Source organism: Panthera uncia, chromosome C2, assembly GCF_023721935.1.
Source record: "Panthera uncia isolate 11264 chromosome C2, Puncia_PCG_1.0, whole genome shotgun sequence".
In the NCBI taxonomy this organism is placed as follows: Eukaryota; Metazoa; Chordata; class Mammalia; order Carnivora; family Felidae; genus Panthera; species Panthera uncia.
Genome location: NC_064810.1, coordinates 98,308,595 through 98,328,444, shown reverse-complemented (window position 1 = coordinate 98,328,444; position 19,850 = coordinate 98,308,595). Strand labels below are relative to the sequence as shown.

The 19,850-nt window shown below is 31.0% G+C and overlaps 1 protein-coding gene across 1 annotated transcript in view; it reads right to left on the bottom strand.

Annotated features, from left to right (window-relative positions):
• The window catches only part of SI (sucrase-isomaltase), a 99,779-nt gene that overhangs the window by 36,422 nt on the left and 43,507 nt on the right, over positions 1 to 19,850 (bottom strand). Inside the window, exons 21-33 of the mRNA XM_049628599.1 lie at positions 19,460 to 19,548; positions 16,251 to 16,300; positions 15,337 to 15,507; positions 12,937 to 13,092; positions 11,282 to 11,488; positions 9,212 to 9,366; positions 7,398 to 7,566; positions 5,807 to 5,903; positions 5,569 to 5,681; positions 5,125 to 5,250; positions 3,475 to 3,603; positions 2,630 to 2,740; positions 649 to 711 (exon numbers count right to left, since the gene is read on the bottom strand). Coding sequence (XP_049484556.1) covers positions 649 to 711; positions 2,630 to 2,740; positions 3,475 to 3,603; positions 5,125 to 5,250; positions 5,569 to 5,681; positions 5,807 to 5,903; positions 7,398 to 7,566; positions 9,212 to 9,366; positions 11,282 to 11,488; positions 12,937 to 13,092; positions 15,337 to 15,507; positions 16,251 to 16,300; positions 19,460 to 19,548 — 1,636 coding nt within the window. The remainder of the gene's footprint in view (positions 1 to 648; positions 712 to 2,629; positions 2,741 to 3,474; positions 3,604 to 5,124; positions 5,251 to 5,568; positions 5,682 to 5,806; positions 5,904 to 7,397; positions 7,567 to 9,211; positions 9,367 to 11,281; positions 11,489 to 12,936; positions 13,093 to 15,336; positions 15,508 to 16,250; positions 16,301 to 19,459; positions 19,549 to 19,850) is intronic.

Here is a 19,850-nt window from a genome sequence, read left to right as displayed (position 1 = left end):
AAACACATGAATACATCAAACAAAAAAGTTTTTGCACAGCAAAGGAGCAACAAAGTTAAAAGGCAACGTTCAGAATGAGAGAAAATATTTAAATGCTATATATCAGATAAAGTGTGAATCTCCAAAGTATATAAGAAATCCTATGACTCAATAGGAAAAAAAAAAGAAAAGAAAAAGGAAAAGAAAAAAAAGTAACCCAAGCAACTTCTTAAAAAATGGGCAAAGGCTTGAAAACACATTTCTCTAAAGAACACATGCAAATGGCCAACATGTAGATGGAAAGATGCTCAAATTCACTTATCCTCAAGGAAATGTAAAAGCTATAATGAGATATCACCTCACACCTGTTAGGATGGCTATTATTCAAAAAACAAAGACAACAAGTTTGGGAAAGGATATGGAGAAACTGGAATCCTTGCGCACTATTGGTAGGAATGCAAAGTGGTACAGGCACCAAGGAATACAGTATGGAGATTCCTCAAAAAATTAAAAATAGAACTACCATATGATTTAAATACGGTCTTGTATAGAGAATTTAAAAACAATCAATCTTCTTTTTTAAAGAAAATACTCAAATTGAATTATTGGTCAAATTGATCATTAAATCCAAGTGCTTTTACTTATGTACTCAACCATTGTAAAACTTACATTAACAGCTTCATCTTCAGTTAGATTTTCGTCTATTGTTACATTGGGCAAATCTGGCCAAACCTACAGAGAAGGAAGAAATGGGAAAATAGTTCAAAATAAATTCAGTATGGTATGACCATGCTGTAAATAAATTATAATAGAGTTCTGGAGGCATATTGTATACTCAAGTTCCCCAATTCAGTAATTCCTTTAATTGTTTTTTCAGTTTATGTTTTGGAGATGTATCATTTGCAAACTATTCCTAACTGCTATATTAATTTCCTCTTTAATATGGCAAATAGGAAAAAGAATACCAACCTTTGTAAAAGGTAGTGGTTTTAAAAACAATGCATATGAAACATCAAAAAAAAAACATTTAAAAAAGGGGGACACCTGGGTGGCTCAGCAGGTTCAGCATCCGACTTTGGCTCAGGTCAGGATCTCACAGTTCATGGGTTTGAATCCCACGTCAGAATCTGTGCTGACAGCTCAGAGCCTGGAGCCTGCTTCGGATTCTGTGTCTCCCCCTCACTCTTTGCCCCTCCCCCCTCACACTCTGTCTCCCTCACTCTCTCTCAAAAATAAACATTAAACATTTTTTTAAATAAAAACAATGCATATAACCAAAGGTTCTAGTCAAGAAATAATATAAAGGCACATACTAAATTATTTAATGTATATTAAAACTGTTTCTACAATTATTCCACTGTTACATATAAATATATTTTTATTTAAAAGGAATTGAAGAACTAATGGATAATGCCATGTTGAGGCAAGTATCTTCTTAGTTTTCACAGTTAGTACTATATCCTCGTCTCTCTCTCCCCTTCCAAACCCTTACCCCATCCCTGCTTCACCATCTACCAATGTCTTCCTCTACCCCAACCACAAACACACAAAACAGAGTCCATATTTAATCATGCTGAAAGCTCTCTTTCTCTTTCAGAAAGTTTCATTTTAAAAAAATATAGATAATCCCCAAGGACTAATTACCTACAAGGGATTAGTTACTGATAGTGAGTAGTTCTTTTAAGGAATGGAACAGAAGATAGGAATCTGAGAAAATGTATAGACATATAAACTGAGAAGAAGGTAGGAAGGAAAAAACCCTTTTCTATGGCTAATCTGCTATACTCGTATGTTTCTTAAAATGTTATGACTTCTCATTAAGTTTATCGTAGGATTTTTCTATTTTATCTCATTATTTTGAAATATTTTCAGACTTACAGAAAAGCTGCAAAAGTTATACCTAGAGTTTTTCTATATCCTTACTTTGTTTCTCCAAATGTTAACATATTTATAACCTCTGTACAATTATCAAAACCTAGAAATCTACAGGCCATGTTGGAATTTCAGCACTTCTTTCACTAATGTGATATTTTTGGTCCAAGAGAGAAAAGAATTCCATACTGCATTTCATTATGTCCCATATTATGGAATTTTGTTTGTATTTTTCTTTTTCATTTTAGTTATGATGAATGGATTTTTGTTTACTCTTTTATATATAAGTCAAATCAGGATTTTTCTATAATATATTAATATACCCAGGTCTGAATATTATTGCTTAAGTGAAATACAGTAAATTATATTCCTTAGTCAAGTCAGGAATATAAGTATAGCTTTTAAAAACATTGCCTCTTTTATTAATGAAAGAAGTACAAACATTTAAATGACTTGCAGTGTAGAATAATGAACAACCATCTTCTTAATAATTTTATAATAAAACACAAGACATTCTAAGAAATGCAATAAAAGACAATATAAAGAGGAAACAAATAGTATTTAGATATATGAGCAATATAAATTCTTTCTGTTTCTAATAATTTGGGTCGAACTTAGAGTACATATTACTTTAATTATTAGCTACTAAATCATTACATTTCTGTATTATATATCTCTCCTTCTGAATAAGTCTTTAACAGTTTTTTTCTACTCAATAGAAATTTTCAATGAAATAACAGTTTTATACTTATTTTATTTCAAGATATCAATTCCATACCTTTGCCCAACAAATATCATTGGTGTTAGGCCATTTGACAAAAACATCTTTCTCCTGTCCTCTGTCAAATGCAGGGTAAGGCTTTGTTTCATTTCCCGAAATGGCTGGATCCTAATATTAAAATGAAATACAAAACCAGGTAACTCTGGAATATAAGTACAGCCACTTGGGTCACTGTTATGAGACATAATTTTCCATGATTACGTTATCATTTACTGTGCTCTCACATAGACTGACAAACAGACTGACAGTATAAACTGCAGTGTTCCAGCTAGACTGTCCTCTAAATTCCTTAGAAGGAAACTTTAAGGACTTTTGAAAATGTATTGGCTATGATTTCAAGAAATATTACTAGCATTTTTTGTTTTGTTTTTATTCCTCCCAGTGGGTTTACTGGCTGCCTAGCTTGCTTCCTGTAAGATATTGATAAAATATTCTCCCCACTGAATCACTAACTTGAAGCCAAATTTTTAAACATGACAAGCATAAGAAGCAGTCCCAGAGAATGATTTTAGAATTGTATAGAAATAGAAAATCCATCATAACTTTGTGATAGCTTCTATAAATTGAGGCCAGTTTGTAGCTTCAATGATTATTAGAAGACAGCTTGCCTTTGACTTCCAGATTCAGTCTTAGATCTCTAAGGATATACCAAAATGTGAAGATAGCCTGGTAGCAGCCCATGTAAATAAAAGTGTTAAAGGAAGAAAATATTAGATGTGGGAGTAGAGTTTAAAGTAATTGTCTTTCTATTTTGAAACACCCCCCACAACATCATTCTAGAAGAAAAATCTTAATAATATCAAGATAATAAGACCCAGATAAAATATAAAATATAAACTAACCAGGATAATAATGTATCTCATTCCCTCCTGTCTTATTTTGTCAACAAACTCAGGAAGATCACGGAAGTTTTCATCAATTGTAAAGTCTAGTTGTCTTTCCATGTAATCAATGTCTGTGTATTGAACATCCTAAAACATATGAAGATAGTGGTAGTGAAGTAAGAATCACAGGAATCAATGCATCACTTTCTATCATAGTTATAAAACTAATACCAATATGAAAGTTTAAATGCCTTTTCATGTAATACTAAAGATAATTAATCAAGTAACACAATGTTCAACAAATAAAACTACTGTATTAAAGGTGCAAAATATTCCATGAATAAGTTCATATAAATGTTCTGTTTTGTTAACAATTCATTTAACAACTTTGATTTCTAAAGAGTCTTTCAGGTCCATATCCTTAGTTATGTAATTTTCAAAGAAAATAGACACAAGAGTAAAAGATTTATGAGGCTATGAAATTATGTTAAGTGGCAATTTGGAATTTTGTGCATTATATACAGAAAAAAGCATTGTTCTCTTTCTGGAAGCATAAAGCAAATAGGGGATAATTTCAAATAATTTTAATATTGCCAAAGGAGAAGAAATAATTATTTATTAAATCCGTGAATTATAGGATTCTTTTATTACCTATCAAAATCATTTTTAGAATTATAGCCCAAGCATAAATAAACAAAACACTGCTTGCAAATACATATGTACAAACATGTTTAAACTAATAAATGCTTGGATTCTATCGTGATATCTTCACTTTAGACCTAAAATAACAAATTTGTCAATTATTTTCTGTTACTAGTCATTAATTCAATTTCTTCTTTCTAGGTGTTATAAAAAGTATGGCTGATATAGTACACAAAATAATGGAAAAGCTCCCTTTTTATAAAAAAATTTCCATGTGCATATTTTTATATCATCTACCTATACATTAAATTTCCTCATAATAATGTATTCAGAAGCCATATACTTGATTCTACTGCATAATGTCTTATAATGAGACTTTTTTCATTTTTCTTAGATTAAGTTCTTATATACCAAGTATTCTAGATGTCACTGTTGAAGTGCTCCCAGAAGGACCCCCTAGGATTCCTTAATCTTGCTAAAAAATAAAATCACAGGGACTATTATTTCTAGATACTCAGTAATATTTAGTTTCCTGAATATTGAGGGAAGAGGATATTTTGCAAGTGTTCAAATTCTAAGTTCCAACATTACAACTATCACCTATTGCAGGGCAAAAATCACTCAGTTTTATCTCCACTTTCTTCTCTGTAATTTGTCACATCAGTTGATGAAGTAGGTTTCTGTGAACTCTTATTCTCATATAAAGAAAATATGGGGAATACACCTGATTACTTATGGCACCCAAAGTTTATTAGAGAAAACCAAGTGCACAGTCACTTGTTTAGTACAACTCACAATCATGGAACTAGAAAGAAGGGGGCGGGGAGGAATGTTATTATCCCTTTTCCTTTATCAATCTAATAAAAACATTGTATAAAAATCTCATGACCAATTCTTTAGGTACTATGAAAAACTAAGCATTTATTATTGCCAAATGCTTAAAATAATTTTAAAGTATACATATTTATTTCAGTTTGCTTTTATAGATGACACATTTAACATTATTGTAAAAACTGATATACATACATAAGGGATCTGAGCGGCCACCATATCGTTATATACTTGCTGAACCTCTGAAGTATTTCTGTACCCATAACGACATAATTGAAATCCCAAAGCCCAGTAAGGTGGCATGACTGGTCGGCCAATTACCTTTGGGGAAAAAAAACAACAACGTTATTTGTGAACTAAGAGAGTTACAATATATTACAGAGAAAACTTTGTGGTTTTTACAAAATGTACAATCATACTGGGGCGCCTGGGTGGCTCAGTTGGTTAAGTGTCCAACTTCCGCTCAGGTCATGATCTGACAGTTCGTGGGTTCAAGCCCTGCACAGAGCTCTGTTCTGACAGCTCAGAGCCTGGAGCTTGCTTCAGATTTGGTGTCTCCCTCTCTCTCTGCCTCTCCCCACTCACAATCTGTCTCTCTCTCAAAAATAAATAAACATTAAAAAAAATGTACAATCATACTTCATGGTATTGCTTTGTTGCAACTTCCGGAGTTGGACCCCAAAACATATAGAAATCCAAGATTCCTCCAATTATGCGGTAAGTTAGAGCAGGAGTTGGCTGAAAAGTAACATCTGAAAATCAAAAAATATAATTACACATATATATATATATATATATAAGTGTGGATATATATATGTTAATTAGATTATTAGAGAATCACATAAAATGTAAGAAATTCAACAAATGATTGTTTTACCCATTCCATTGCTGTTAAGTAAGAGAACTCCATGAGCATAGCCTTCATCTTCCAGAGCCATGTAATATGGATGAAATCCATAGGAATTAAGTTTATACTAAAATAAGAAAAATAAACATAATATATAGTGCTTAAATAGCAATAGCATATGAATTTTGTCAAGGTAATATTTAAATTCATTATAAGATTGAGCTTATAAGAATTTAAAGGTTCCTTTTTGTACACAAAACTATACGTACTAAAATAAATATATCTCCTTTAGAAAAATAATTGCTTTACTATTCAAACCTGTACTGCTTCAGAGCATGCAAATGAATATATAAATTTGTAACATGCACAAATACATTAATTGATATAAAAAATTGGTATTGGTGTAGTTGGGTTTCTTTCCACAGGTCATATGTCTTAATTTATTTATAAATTGGCACTTCTTTCTCAAAAATAAAATTTCTAAGAAATGATTACAAGATATCTAAGTTTATATAATATTATATGATAGTATTTTAAATGATAATATCTTGTTTATGTAATAGTGTATACAACATTTACTTTAATTTTTACCTAGGTCTTTCCTGAATAAAAAATCTATACTCAGGGTTATAAAATGACTTATCAAAACTCACAAAACTTTTAAGTTGATGATCCCTATTCAAGCTGACATCTTTGACCCATATGTATCCCACTAATTAATTAGCATGTGAAAGTAAATTCATATATTGAGAATCAAGATTATATTAACTTATTAATGTCAATACTAATGTTGAATAGTTTTTAAAGAAATATATTTTGTAAAACATATTCTTTCAAATCAATATAAATTAAAAACAGCCTTCATAACTTAAGCTTGAACTATTATGATACAAATAAAAATTGTTTGAGCACCTAACAATAAAAAGTAGTTGCAATAGTATACACATTTATAATCTCCTATTGAATACATGCTTTAGATTCACATCATACGTGAAAAATAGAAATGAGCTAGTATTTTTATTAAAATTGTTTTTTATGATATGCTTAGAATAATTATAGTTAATATTAATTGTGCAATGCATGAAATATTCATGAAATGTATTCCATTAATAAGACAAAACATAGCAAAAAGTGACATGAGCATATAAAAGCATTTTCTAAAGATGTAACTAGTAGTATGGCCCCCTAACATACACAACTATAGCTGGGTATCATTAAGGAAAAAGTTACCATTAAATCAATATCAAAGCAGTAAAAAAATAAATAAATAAATAAATTCTAGGAGAACCCTAGTCAGTTATTTCTAAAAGCTAGAGTAAAAGTAGACCTGGCAGGGGATTCTGAGTTTGAATATTCTTTCTATGCAATTAAGAAGGTAAAGAATGGGGTCACAATCTCCCTTTTCACTGTAATCAGTGATGGTATCTATCCAATCCTGTGCTTTCACCTGTACTTGATAGTGGCTTGTTTGTTTGTCTGTTTATTTTAAATCTCTATAGCAGGTCTAGAGATCTCCAGCCCCCTTGTTATAATTTTAATGCTGAGTCTAGGCCTACAGAGAAGTGGCTGTCCTAACCGTGGTCTTAGTTGCTTCATGGAGTAGTCAAATACTGGTACCTACACCAGGGGGTTGGTCTCTTGTGAACATTCCCCAAGTATGCCAGTTCAGGTCTCTCTTAAATGCTCTGTGTTCCACTTCCCCAAAACCATATATATATTCTGATGGCAGGCGAGTAGATATTTGAATAAACTGGTTATTAAAAGCAAATCCAGGCAGGTGAGAATCCCAACTGAAAAGAAAACAATTCAAATCCAATAAATATATCGAAAATAGTATCAAAAATAATAATGGTAACTCTTATGTGATATGAAAACAAATAATATTTTTCTCTATATACCTTATTGTACTCAAATATGAAAATAATTATCGCAATACATTTTTCTTTTGACTAGGTTAAAAAATATCTAACATAGGTTTCATTTTTTCAGCATTATTAATAAAATAAACTATATGAAAAATATGATTATACATTTATCTTTAGATATAAATTCTTTTTAAAATAAAATTAATATAAAGTTATAAATAATATATGACCCAGAAGTAATATATGTCCTAGAAACTGAAAGTCCTCTGTAAATTTTTGCTACATATAGAATAAAATGAAATCAAAATCAAAATAAACTATAAGGCATGATGGGTATTTTAATTCCAAGCTCTCCGTAATTTCTCCAAAATACAAATACAAAATACAAATACGATGAAAAATTTCATTTTGTATTTATAAAAATTATTGTTTAAAAAGAAATGTATCAAAGAGAATGTATCATCTTTCTAGTCATTTGTAAAAGCATAAAGGTGGAAGAAAAGAGATAAAAGTTGGCAGGAAAAACAAACATAAGAATTATAAAGAATTTGAGACATATTTAAATTTCTATATTAATGATTTTGGAAAAGTATTAACTAAAAATAATGTTTCCTAAATAAAAATAAATAATGCCATTGTACCAGAAATTTTTTACAAAATGACTTCACTTATCCTTTGAAACAAAAATATTATCATACCAACAGAATTTTTAAAACAGTACAGACATACTTTTCTTCATTATCTGTATCCATCCTGACAATTTCTGACAACATCTTCTAAAAAATGACAGGCAGGCTAAAATTACATAAACTGTCTTTTAGTATACTATGGTTTGTCTACAAACCTCTTATTTTTACTAAAGTAAAATGTTTTTTACATAAACTTGTTAATTCATATAATTACTCATTCATAAATAATTTATTCATAAATATAGAGAGATGTATGTATCATAATTTCTTTTCATCAATACCTGGCAGAGATAGTATTAACTCTATCAGATTCCAGAACTAATAAACTTCAATTTCAATTAATTTCTAATTAAATATTTACATAACACATTTCCACCTAACTTATTTTACAACATTCATACTTCCCAAGAGGAGCCTTGGTTTTGGTTTCCAACCTGATTAGTTGAATGACTGTGATAATAATTAAATCAATCATATGCAAAATGTAGATGAAATTTTCCAAATCTTAATGATAGTCCCACGAGTGTGATAATTATTTAGTTTTAAAATGTTAAAACAGGTGCCTGAGTGACTCAGTGGGTTAAGCATCCAACTTTGACTTCAGCTCACGTCATGATCTTATGGTTTAGGAGTCTGAGCCCAGCATCAGGCTCCCTGCTGTCAGTGGGAGCCCACTTCGGATCCTCTGTCTCCCTTTCTCTCTCTGCCCCTTCCCCAAATAAACATTAAAAAAATGTTTTTTAATATTGAAACAGGGCAAGTGACTTAATAGAACTGAAACTATTTTTTAATGTGATGATACTCTAGCACAGTGAAAATAATCTTACCCCCTCCATTCTACAATCAAAATATTCCTCATGTCAAATAATTCAATCACTTACATAACTCTTCCTGTGCTTCTCCTTCGAATCTGGATGCCAAAAGGATTTTCCTTGATTTCAGCATCATAAAGTCTATTTTCATAAGTACTTGTTGGCATGGCTGGAATGTTTAAAGGTACTGGAACTTCATATCTCTTATTTTGGGGATCATAAATCTATTGCAGAGAAATAATGAAAATAAATGTTTTGCTCATATTGCTGAAATACCATGCAAATAATCATTATATAACTTAAATAATTGCTGAAACAAGATATTAGAATTCTTATTTATATAATTCTTAATTCTGCATCCATGACCCATATATCTATACAGAAATCTATATACACATATATATATGTAATGGGATCAAATTATGAATTGCATTTTATCATTTTTTAATGTTTTATAATTCATTTTTCATACTATGAGAAATCTTCAAAAACAAATTTTTAGAGTTAAATATTCTCTTATATGGTTACACAAAATTATTTACCACTTCATGGTTAGACACAGAATTTGTTTCAATGTTTTTGGTCACATGTTTGATTGGGCAATGAATGGTAATGGTAATTTGTTTACTCATGTCTTTATTTCCTCAGTAGATTTCTTAGAAGTGATAGTGTTAGATCAGACAGACTTTACTAAAATTTGTAAGGTCTTTGATATCTGTTTTCCAGAATTAGTGTGCTAATTAATATTCTAACCAAAATGTGTACTCTAATATTATTTTATGTTAAAATAAAATCATTTATTTTTTATTTCATTCATTTATTTTTTTAAAGTTTGAAAGAAAAATAGAGAGCAAGCAGGGGTGGGGCAGAGAGAGAGGAAGACAGAATCCCAAGCAGGCTCCATGCTGTCAGCGCAGAGCCCAATATGGGGTTTGAAATCACAAACCATGAGATCATGACCTGAAATGAAATCAAGAGTCAGAAACTTAACCAACTGAGCCACCCAGGTGCTCCGAATTCATACTGTTTTAATTCTGCAAATTCTATATCATCTCCTCTTTTTTTGAGTTTTAACTATTGCCATTATTATATGTTTATTTTTCCAGATGAACTTAAAGAAAATTAATTTAAAAAATAGTCTTAATTAGGATTTTTTGTTTATTTTTTAATGTATTTATTTAATACCTCAATACTTTTTACGTTTTTTTCTTATAAAGTCAATTTACTCCTATGATTTTTGATATATTCTTTGTGTTTTTTTTAATTGTTTTTCTCATTCGATTTTGCCATTGGGACTTGCCTTTATTTCAATTTCTAAATGGTGAATAACAGAATACACCAAAACATTTTTTTGAGATATTATTTTACAACTAGTCTTTTTGATTTTCTTGTCATTTTTAATAGTTTTCTTAATGGATTCCTTTGGAGCTCTTAAGCAAAAAATAATGAGAACAAACCGATAGTTGCCAGAGGGGAAGGGATGGGGACATGGGCAAGTGGGTGAAGAGGAGTGGGAGATACAGGCTTCCAGCTACGGAATGAATACATCACAGGGATGAAAGGCGCAGCATAGGAAACATAGTCAATGGTACTGTAATAAAGTTCTATGGTGACAGATGGTAGCTATACTCATGGTGAACACAGCATAATGTATGCATTTGTGAAATCAATATCTTATACACCTGAAACAAATGTAACATTGTGTGTCAGCTGTACTTCAATTAAAAAAAAAACTGCTAAGTGTACCTGTTGAAAGACTTTTTTTTTAAATGTCTTACTGTATTGGTCAGAAAATTCAGGTCACTGTTTAAAAATAATGGAAATAGTAAATATCCCGTTTTGTTTCTTTTTTTTCTGTTTTATTTATCCCAATGGGACTATCGTCATAATCTGATTCTAAGTAACATATGTATTTAGCAAGAATTTGAAATTTTTAAATCACCACTACTTGTTTAATTATTCACAAATTTGCAAAAATAAGAAGCTGTATTGGAAAAGAAATTGTTTTTATAAAATCAAAACATCTACAACTCAATTAATAGTCCTTAATATTACATTAAAAATGCAAGTATCCATCTATTTAGAATATCTTGTCTTAAGAGATGAGTCTTGCATTGGGATAGTTTATATCAAACATACCTTAAACTGCAGCATATCATTTTTGTGATATTTCACTTCCACACGAAGTGTTGGGATGGGTTCAGAAGGTAGCTTTATTCGAGCACTTGCAGTATTCAGCTGGAGGTCAGCTGTTATACCCATTGATGAATATTGAGTTGTACTGACTAAATAAGGGTTGTGTTGTCTAGGAAAGTAACAGCTAGGTGCTTGGGATCTAAAGGTAGGCTAAAAACACAATACAGGTTAATTGCCAGAAATCATAAGCATTATAATATTAGACTCTTCAAAACAATAAGGTAGATATGTTTAATCACCTGATGCGTAATTTGTAAATTTTATTATTTAATGCTAAAATTAAATTGTAATCACAGCAGAAAATATCTATTATGCGACCCAAATAAATACTATATACTAAATGATAAATAGAATAATTAATATTTTGACTCTAAAGATAGACCCAGTAGAGGAAAAGGATCAAATGTCATAGCTTTTCAACAGAAAATAAAATGATTCTGTGATCTTTGCAAAATTAAGTATATTACTCATAAATTTTTATTCCATGCTTGTTCTCAATCTTCATATTGACTATTGTCTTTTGTATGTAAGATGGCTCTACAACAACCCTCAGAAAGGTCTGTTCTTAAAGGTTTTTTTCTTTTACTTATAATGAAACTGTACCATCCCATATTTCATGACTGGTCCTTGTACAGGTCAATTACATACTGACCAGTATTTGAATAGGGGCTGTGGCCAAAGATCAAAGCTACTACTGTTATATAGGGGTGGAAGCTAGGACCTAAGAAAAACAATGATAAATTGTGGCATGATGGGCTAGTTACCTTACAATAGTCCATTCTCCCATCTTTCTTATTAATTATATTATTATACATCTGGGAGAAGCAACATGCCCATCTGCATCCCTATCTCTTTTGAGGAAATTGTATATGACCCCCAAGACCCTCTAAAAGAAAAGGGAATATGCTGATTAAAATAAGATATCCTTAGCCCTCCCTCCTTTGGCCTTGGAATGCATACATGATGGCGGAAGACATAATACAGTCTTGAGGATAAAAAAATAAATGATAAATATGAGACACTGATGACCTTGGGAGGCCAGTATATTAGGACTGGGACTCTTTTTTTGTAAAAGACAAATAAATTATGTCTTGTTTAACCAAATCATCATTCGGTTGAATGGATGACCAAAACAACTGGCTAGAAATTACCCCTAGTGGAACTGCTACAACCAACCCAATAATTTGAGAAGTTTTAATAACTTGAGACAATGCTTTTGAAAGCCTGTCTCTTACTGGCATAATATCTTAGTCAATTAAGCTGGTCAGCCACAGCCAACACTTAAGAAGAGTTCAAGAAATAGAGTACTATTTTATTAAGTAAAATGGGCATACTTTATTAAGTAAAGCAAGGCACACTATCCAAAGTGCCTGGAAAGCAACTTACACATTCATTTAGTCTCGTATTTACTAAAGTATGTCTTTGGAGAATTAAGATTAAAAGAAATTGCCTATAAGAAGTCCTAATTTCAAATTCCAAATGCCTCTCTAGATGAATTTAGTTCATATGCTGTAGAATTAAGATTATAATACATAGTGTTTACATTGAGATGTTTATATAAAAGCCATGTTATGAATCATAATTAAAATTCTTAGTACCATTTCCCATAAACAGCCACGTTCTTCACACTTTTCTCTAGTTGCAATGTCTGCATCTGGATAACAAGTAAACCTTTCATTTTCTGAGAATTTTTGACTCCATTGAACGGTAAAGTTTCTTCCCAGGTTAAACTTGAGACTATAAATTAAGAGACTCTTTGAAGACAAAGAAACATTAAAGAATATTTGTGAGCACTGGACAATTTAAAAATACTTAACATTTATAAAATGTATCAACCACAGCAATTCTTTAAATTAAATCATTCATATTTTTAATAGAATCCTTAAGGAAAAGAAAAGAAGGAGAAAACATGTCGTGCTATTGAAAGGGCTAGAAAACTTAAAATAGGAACTATGAGGTAGAATACTAATGAAAAGCATTATTGCTAAATGAATTCAATTCTCAATTCTGCCATTTAAGGCTTATGAGTCTTGGGGAAAATTGTCTATCCTGTATTATCCTCAATTTCCTCCCTTTGTAAAATGGGGATGATGGACCCTACTAAAGGGATTGCTATACAAACTGAATGGCAAATGTAATTTAAAGCATCTAATACAATTCCTGGGGATTACTAGGTATGAAATAAATGTTAGTTCCTTCAAGAAAGAAAAAGGGTGGGAAAAGTTAACCACTTAGGTTGATATGGAGGCTCCCAGAGTCAGAGGAGGGAAATATTTATTTCTTCAATTCTGTCTCTAATTTGAGTAACTGCCTACATATTTGATGGATGAGTTAGATGGGACATAACATGACATGATGCAAAAAAGAAAAAAAAAGAGAATAATTACATACATACATACATATAATAATACATAATTGTTTCTATTGTTAGGATATTGCAAGTTATTTTTTTATTGTCTGTATACCTTGAGAATAATATTGGAAAAATTTATCCCAGACTTCCATCTGCATAGCTTACTTTATGATATCAACTTACCCTCATGACTCTACATGCATGAATGAAAATTCACATAAAGATCAATCTAAGTACAGCAGAATTAGGAAGGTGTATCTATTAAGTCCGTGCAAATCTTACATAAGCATAAATATAGACACAGATATAAACTGAGATCGCAAAAAACATAAAATTATTAAAAAAATTTTTTAAGTTTATTTATGTTTGAGAGACAGAGCATGAGCAGGGGAGGGGCAGAGAGAGAGGAGACACAGAATCAGAAGCAGGCTCCAGGATATGAGCTGTCAGCACAGAGTCTGACAGGGACTTGAACCGACAAACCGGGAGATCATGACCTGAGCCAAAGTCAGACGCTTAACTGACTGAGCCACTCAGGTGCCCCCAAATAAAATGAGTTTTGATAATCTTTGCTAGAGTCCTAAAGTTCTCAATAGCCTTGTATTATTTAATTTATATTAATTAATTTTTATGGTTTTAGGGATATATAAATTATAGTATATTTACTAAATAAAAATAATTAACAAGTACATATTTTTATGAAAATTGCCAAGTGAGAAATTCTGGGCCAGAGTAGGAAAAAAATTACTCTAAGAAAATGTTCTTTATCTCAAATAATTTAGAACTTATGCTGATATTACCAATAATTTAAGATTTATATGAATGGTGGAAAAACAAATACCAATAAAATCACTTTGATGTTTTAAGTTATTATGGCCTACATTTTAAATGCAGTACTTGATTACCCAAAGCAACATTATGATTCAAATACTACATTTTACAGATGAGGAAGCTGTGATAAAAAGGGATTAATTTGATATGCTTAAATGCAAAGATTACAGGGCTAGAATTTTAGCCCATCCTATGACTCCCTTTCTCTGTCTAGAATACATCTTAAGATGTACATCCAATGTGGGGCTCGAACTTACAACTCCAAAATCCAGAGTCACATGCTCCACTGACTGAGCCAGGCTAGTGTCCCTCTAGTATATATCTTAAGACAGACAAAAATTACAACTGCACCTAAAGGGGAGAGTGTAAACAAAAATTTGATGAAAAAGCTACAAGATATATCAAGGACAGTGAAGATTCATGAAAGAAGAAGCATAGAGAGTGATTTATTATAGATAAATCAATATCTTAAAGAGTATTAAATGCAAAGCTAAAACATTTAGAACCTTTACTGTATGCAACAGATTAGAAAGTTAGAGTTCAGGGTAGGAAAATGGCGTGAAAAAATATTATGAAAGTATACGTAAGTGATATCCAAGATACAGTGAAATAAAGAGAAGTAGAGCAAAGAGCCCCTTTAATGTTGATATCTAAATATAAATTAGAATGATCTAAAATGGAATATTGGTAGCAAAAGGGAAAGAAAGTAATGTTGTGAAGAAAAAAAAATCACAAAACCAAGAGACTGAATGGCTAAGTTATGTTAAAGGTGAGAATATGTAACAGCTCAAATATTTTTAAACATTTAATTTACCTGGTTGGAAGCTGTATAAGTAAAATTGTAGTGAGCTTTCATTGGCTGATTATCTTCCACCACTGTGACTTGTATAACAGGATCTATCAACCCAAGGATTTTAATAGTCTCAAATGCTAATGTGTTTCCTTCCTGGTATGATGAATGTGTGCATATCATATCTAATTTGTTCTGAAAAGAAGTATATAATAGTGTAAATTAAGTAGAAGTTCACTGCATACAAACCTGAAATAACAATACAAGTATACAAGTGTGAAACAGAAAAAGAACAAATCTTCTATCCCTCCATTCCCTTCAGTTCTCCACATCCACGTAGCAGATATAAATACACTCATTAATAACTCTTTTCATTTTTTGTACACATGCTATAAAATTTATTTTCAGACATAACCTAAATTAGCCATGATGCAATTAATATATGTCTCTTCTCATTCTAAGTGTAATGTTGATGAAGAATAACAGCTTTAGCCACAAAGAATGTAAGAAGAAAACCAACATCTAAAACAGAATTGCTATTAAATATTCAAATTTTAGCTTTGTACATAGATTTTTCACCTTCACTCAAAATCCATGACAATTATTGCTGTGACTGGTATATTAAAACCTTTTCAAATATGTTGACATTATTTTTCTAGGTCATGTTGCTTAAACCAGACATAGAACTTTAAGATGTCTGAAGATTTCTTGTGCATCAATTTCATCATCACATTACATATAAATACTAAAATTTAAGGTAAAAATGTATTTATAGTTTAACGATTTAAATTTAAAAATTTAACAATGTATTTTCATTTATTTCTATTGAAATTCGGAGGTAAATGTAAACATCTTTTCAAAAAAAATTCCATGATAAAGGCCTAACCCAGACATTAACAAGATACATGTTTAGCTGTGTATCCAAGGAAAATACTTACATTAGAAACTGAAAATGTATATAAAATGTATCTGCCATTTTGTATGGTATCTGAAATGGGAAAAAATAAAGATATCAGATCAAAATGTAATTCTCTATTGTTAAATTCTCTATTTTTACAGTATAACAATTAAGAAATTAAAAAAAATGGTTTATTAATGAAGCAAATTAAACAGATTATCTTTTCATATTAAGGTTTTTAATCACCTCTATACAAAATAATCTTGGTAGTTTATTATTAAAGTAAGTAAATGTAATGAATACATATGTGCCTCATTTAATTTTTCAAAGATGGCTAAGATATTTATGGAAATTAAGAGAAAGAAAAATTTACAGTAAAATGTACATAAAATAAATTCATTATTTTGAACGATATTTTATCTATTGCTAGTAAAATAAACCATGTAACATTCAGCTTACTTTGGAAGACATGGCACACCATAATTTTATTCTGTATCTTAAACTTTTTTCTTTATTTGAGGAAATAAAGTGAATCTGGAGACATGTTAAAGACTGAACTAAACTTTAATGAAGAAAATGGAACAAGACAATGATTTTATTTTTTAAAATTTATTTTTGTTCCATTTATTTTTGAGAGAGAGAGTGAGAGAGAGCGAGAGAGAGCACAAGCAGGGGAAAGGCCGGGGGTGGGGGTGGCGGACATAGGATCCAAAAAGGGTTCCATGCTGACAGCAGTGAGCCTGATGTGGGGTTGAACTCACAAACCCTGAGATCATGACCTGAGCCAGAGTCGGATGCTCAACCAACTGAGCCACCCAGGCACCCCAAGACAATGATTTTCTATACTATCTATATATGTGATACAACTTTTTATTAATATTTTTATTTAACAGAGAAACTGAAGATTATGGCTAAAATAATTTGAAAGAAATAAAGTGAAAAAAGTCAAAGGAATTCAAGAATATATAATATTTTTTCAATAACATTAATTTACCTAAAATTTATCATAATTAATGAGATAAAAATCATAAACTGAAGGTCATTTCACGGTTTTCACGTTTATTTACGAGTTGATTATTTAGAAAATTCTGATTTTAACTTTCGAAGCACATACCTATATAGATACCATATTAGATGACCAAATCACATATCCATATTTAACCATATCTTATATGAAAGTAAATTATCAACATACATTTTCATGAGTAGAAAGAAATATATTTGAGTATATTTATATAATTTGAGAAAAAAGAATAGCCTTAAAACCAAGCTCCACATCCTACCAATACAGATATGATCTCAACAACATTCTTTAATTGATGATCACAAATAATTTAGTTCAGCAGGAATCCAATCTCTTTTTTTTATATGTTTATTTATTTTTGAGACAGAGAAAAACAGAGCATGAGCAGGGGAGGGGCAGAGAGAGAGGGAGACACAGACTCTGAAGCAGGCTCCAGGCTCTGAGCTGTCAAGCACAGAACCCGATGCTGGGCTTGAACTCACAGACTGTTAGATCATGACCTGAGCTGAAGTCAGACGCTTAACCAACTGAGTCACCCAGGCACCCCAGGAATCCAATCTTAAGTAACTTTTACGTAGTAAATGTTTGGAACCTATTATCATGACAGAGCTCACCCTAGTGTGCTTAGACCCTAAGGTATTTGAAACCGAGCAAGAAGGCTGGTGTGCTGAAGTAGAATGAGAAATAGAATGAGAAATAAAGAGCAGTAGGGGACAACTGTGTGTGTGTGTGAGCTTGTGTGTGTGCACACATGTGCAAAGGTACAGATCACGGTCAGTGGTCTAGGTCTTGGTAAAGTCTATGGTTCCTAACTGAATCATCTTTTAAAAGATGATTTTAAAATCTATCTGCTGGATTGTAAATAAAATGTACATGGAGTTTGAGAAGAACTATGGACATAGACCAGTTAGGGAGGTATTACACTAATTAAAATGAAAGACAGTAATGATAGTGGTGGAACTGATGAGAGAACTAGGTCAAGGGAGAACCAAGAGAGATTCCTAGGTTGTGAGAGAAAATGGTCAACTAAAGTTTTTTGGCATCTCGTAGAGATGAAATTACCATCAACTGACAGGTAAGACTGTAGGTGGAGCAGATATATTGCAGTAATCTATATGTTTATAGATAAGACTTAAAAATGAACATGAATTTGTTAATAGATTCCATATTTTCAAATTGTAAGAGAGCACAACAATGCATAGACTATTTCTTGAAGTTAGAGATATTTGGATGTTTCACACACATACAAAGACATATGGGATATTTAATACATCTGAGAAGTAGTGGGCTAAAATAGGAGCTAAACTATAATTCTTTGTACACATATATATAAAACAAATACCTAAGAGCCTTCTATTAAAAGAAAGAAGATAGGGGCGCCTGGGTGGCGCAGTCGGTTAAGCGTCCGACTTCAGCCAGGTCACGATCTCGCGGTCCGTGAGTTCGAGCCCCGCGTCAGGCTCCGGGCTGATGGCTCGGAGCCTGGAGCCTGTTTCCGATTCTGTGTCTCCCTCTCTCTGCCCCTCCCCCGTTCATGCTATGTCTCTCTCTGTCCCAAAAATAAATAAAAAATGTTAAAAAAAAAAATAAAATAAAATAAAAGAAAGAAGATAATATGAAAGTTAACACATTTATTAGGGTAATTATAATTGACTAAACCGATATTTTTACTATGGTGTAATTATATATTAGCAAAAAATGGCTCATCGTTTATTCATTTGGATTACTGAATTTTCAAGTTTGGGGCTCATGAAATAAAATTAAAGACAATAATTAAATTGTGAAACATTTATATGATAATATTCTTACCTTAAATAATTTAACATTAATTAACTAAACTTTTAAATGTTTGTTTTTTTATAGTATTAAAATTTTAGTTTTAACTATTACAATCATTTAAGAGAGTTGAAACTATGATACAATTTATATATCTGTGAATTTATTAACTACTTTAATTAAAATTAATAATCTAATAGAGAAAGATATCTATACTTGTCAAACAACTTGACAATGAACTAATAGACAAAACTAAATATTGTAATTTAATATTGATAATTTAAAGAACAATGTTAAATTTCAGAAAGTAACCTCATAGACTAAAATAGATAAAAAACAAGAATTAAAAATAAAGCTTGTGACATTTTTTAAACAGATGCATATATCAATAAAGGCAAATGTTCCCTCATCAGAATGAACATTTAAAAGCATATCACATTGAGACTTACTTTTAGTTTCACCATCATCCCAGAAAAAGTCTCCTTTTGCTGTGTTATCTTCATCTAATGCAACTATAAGTCCTAGAGGGTTCTTTCGGCTGTTAAGTAAGTTTGGGAGATTTGTTATTCAAAGTAAATTTATAATAGTGAAATATCCTATAAATAAGTCCATTTCAACCTAATGGATTTGTAGGAGTACTGTATTCATGTGAGAACATTGATATCAATAAAATTTATGTCTATACTTATTAATAATTTGTCCACAAGAAAATAATTTATAAATAAAAATAAATATAATAAACATAATATGGAATTGTTTGGAGGCTAAGTAGGACACAAGCAAAATTGAAACAGTATAATGATACTTCAATTCAAACAAGAAAAATTAAATATACCTTAT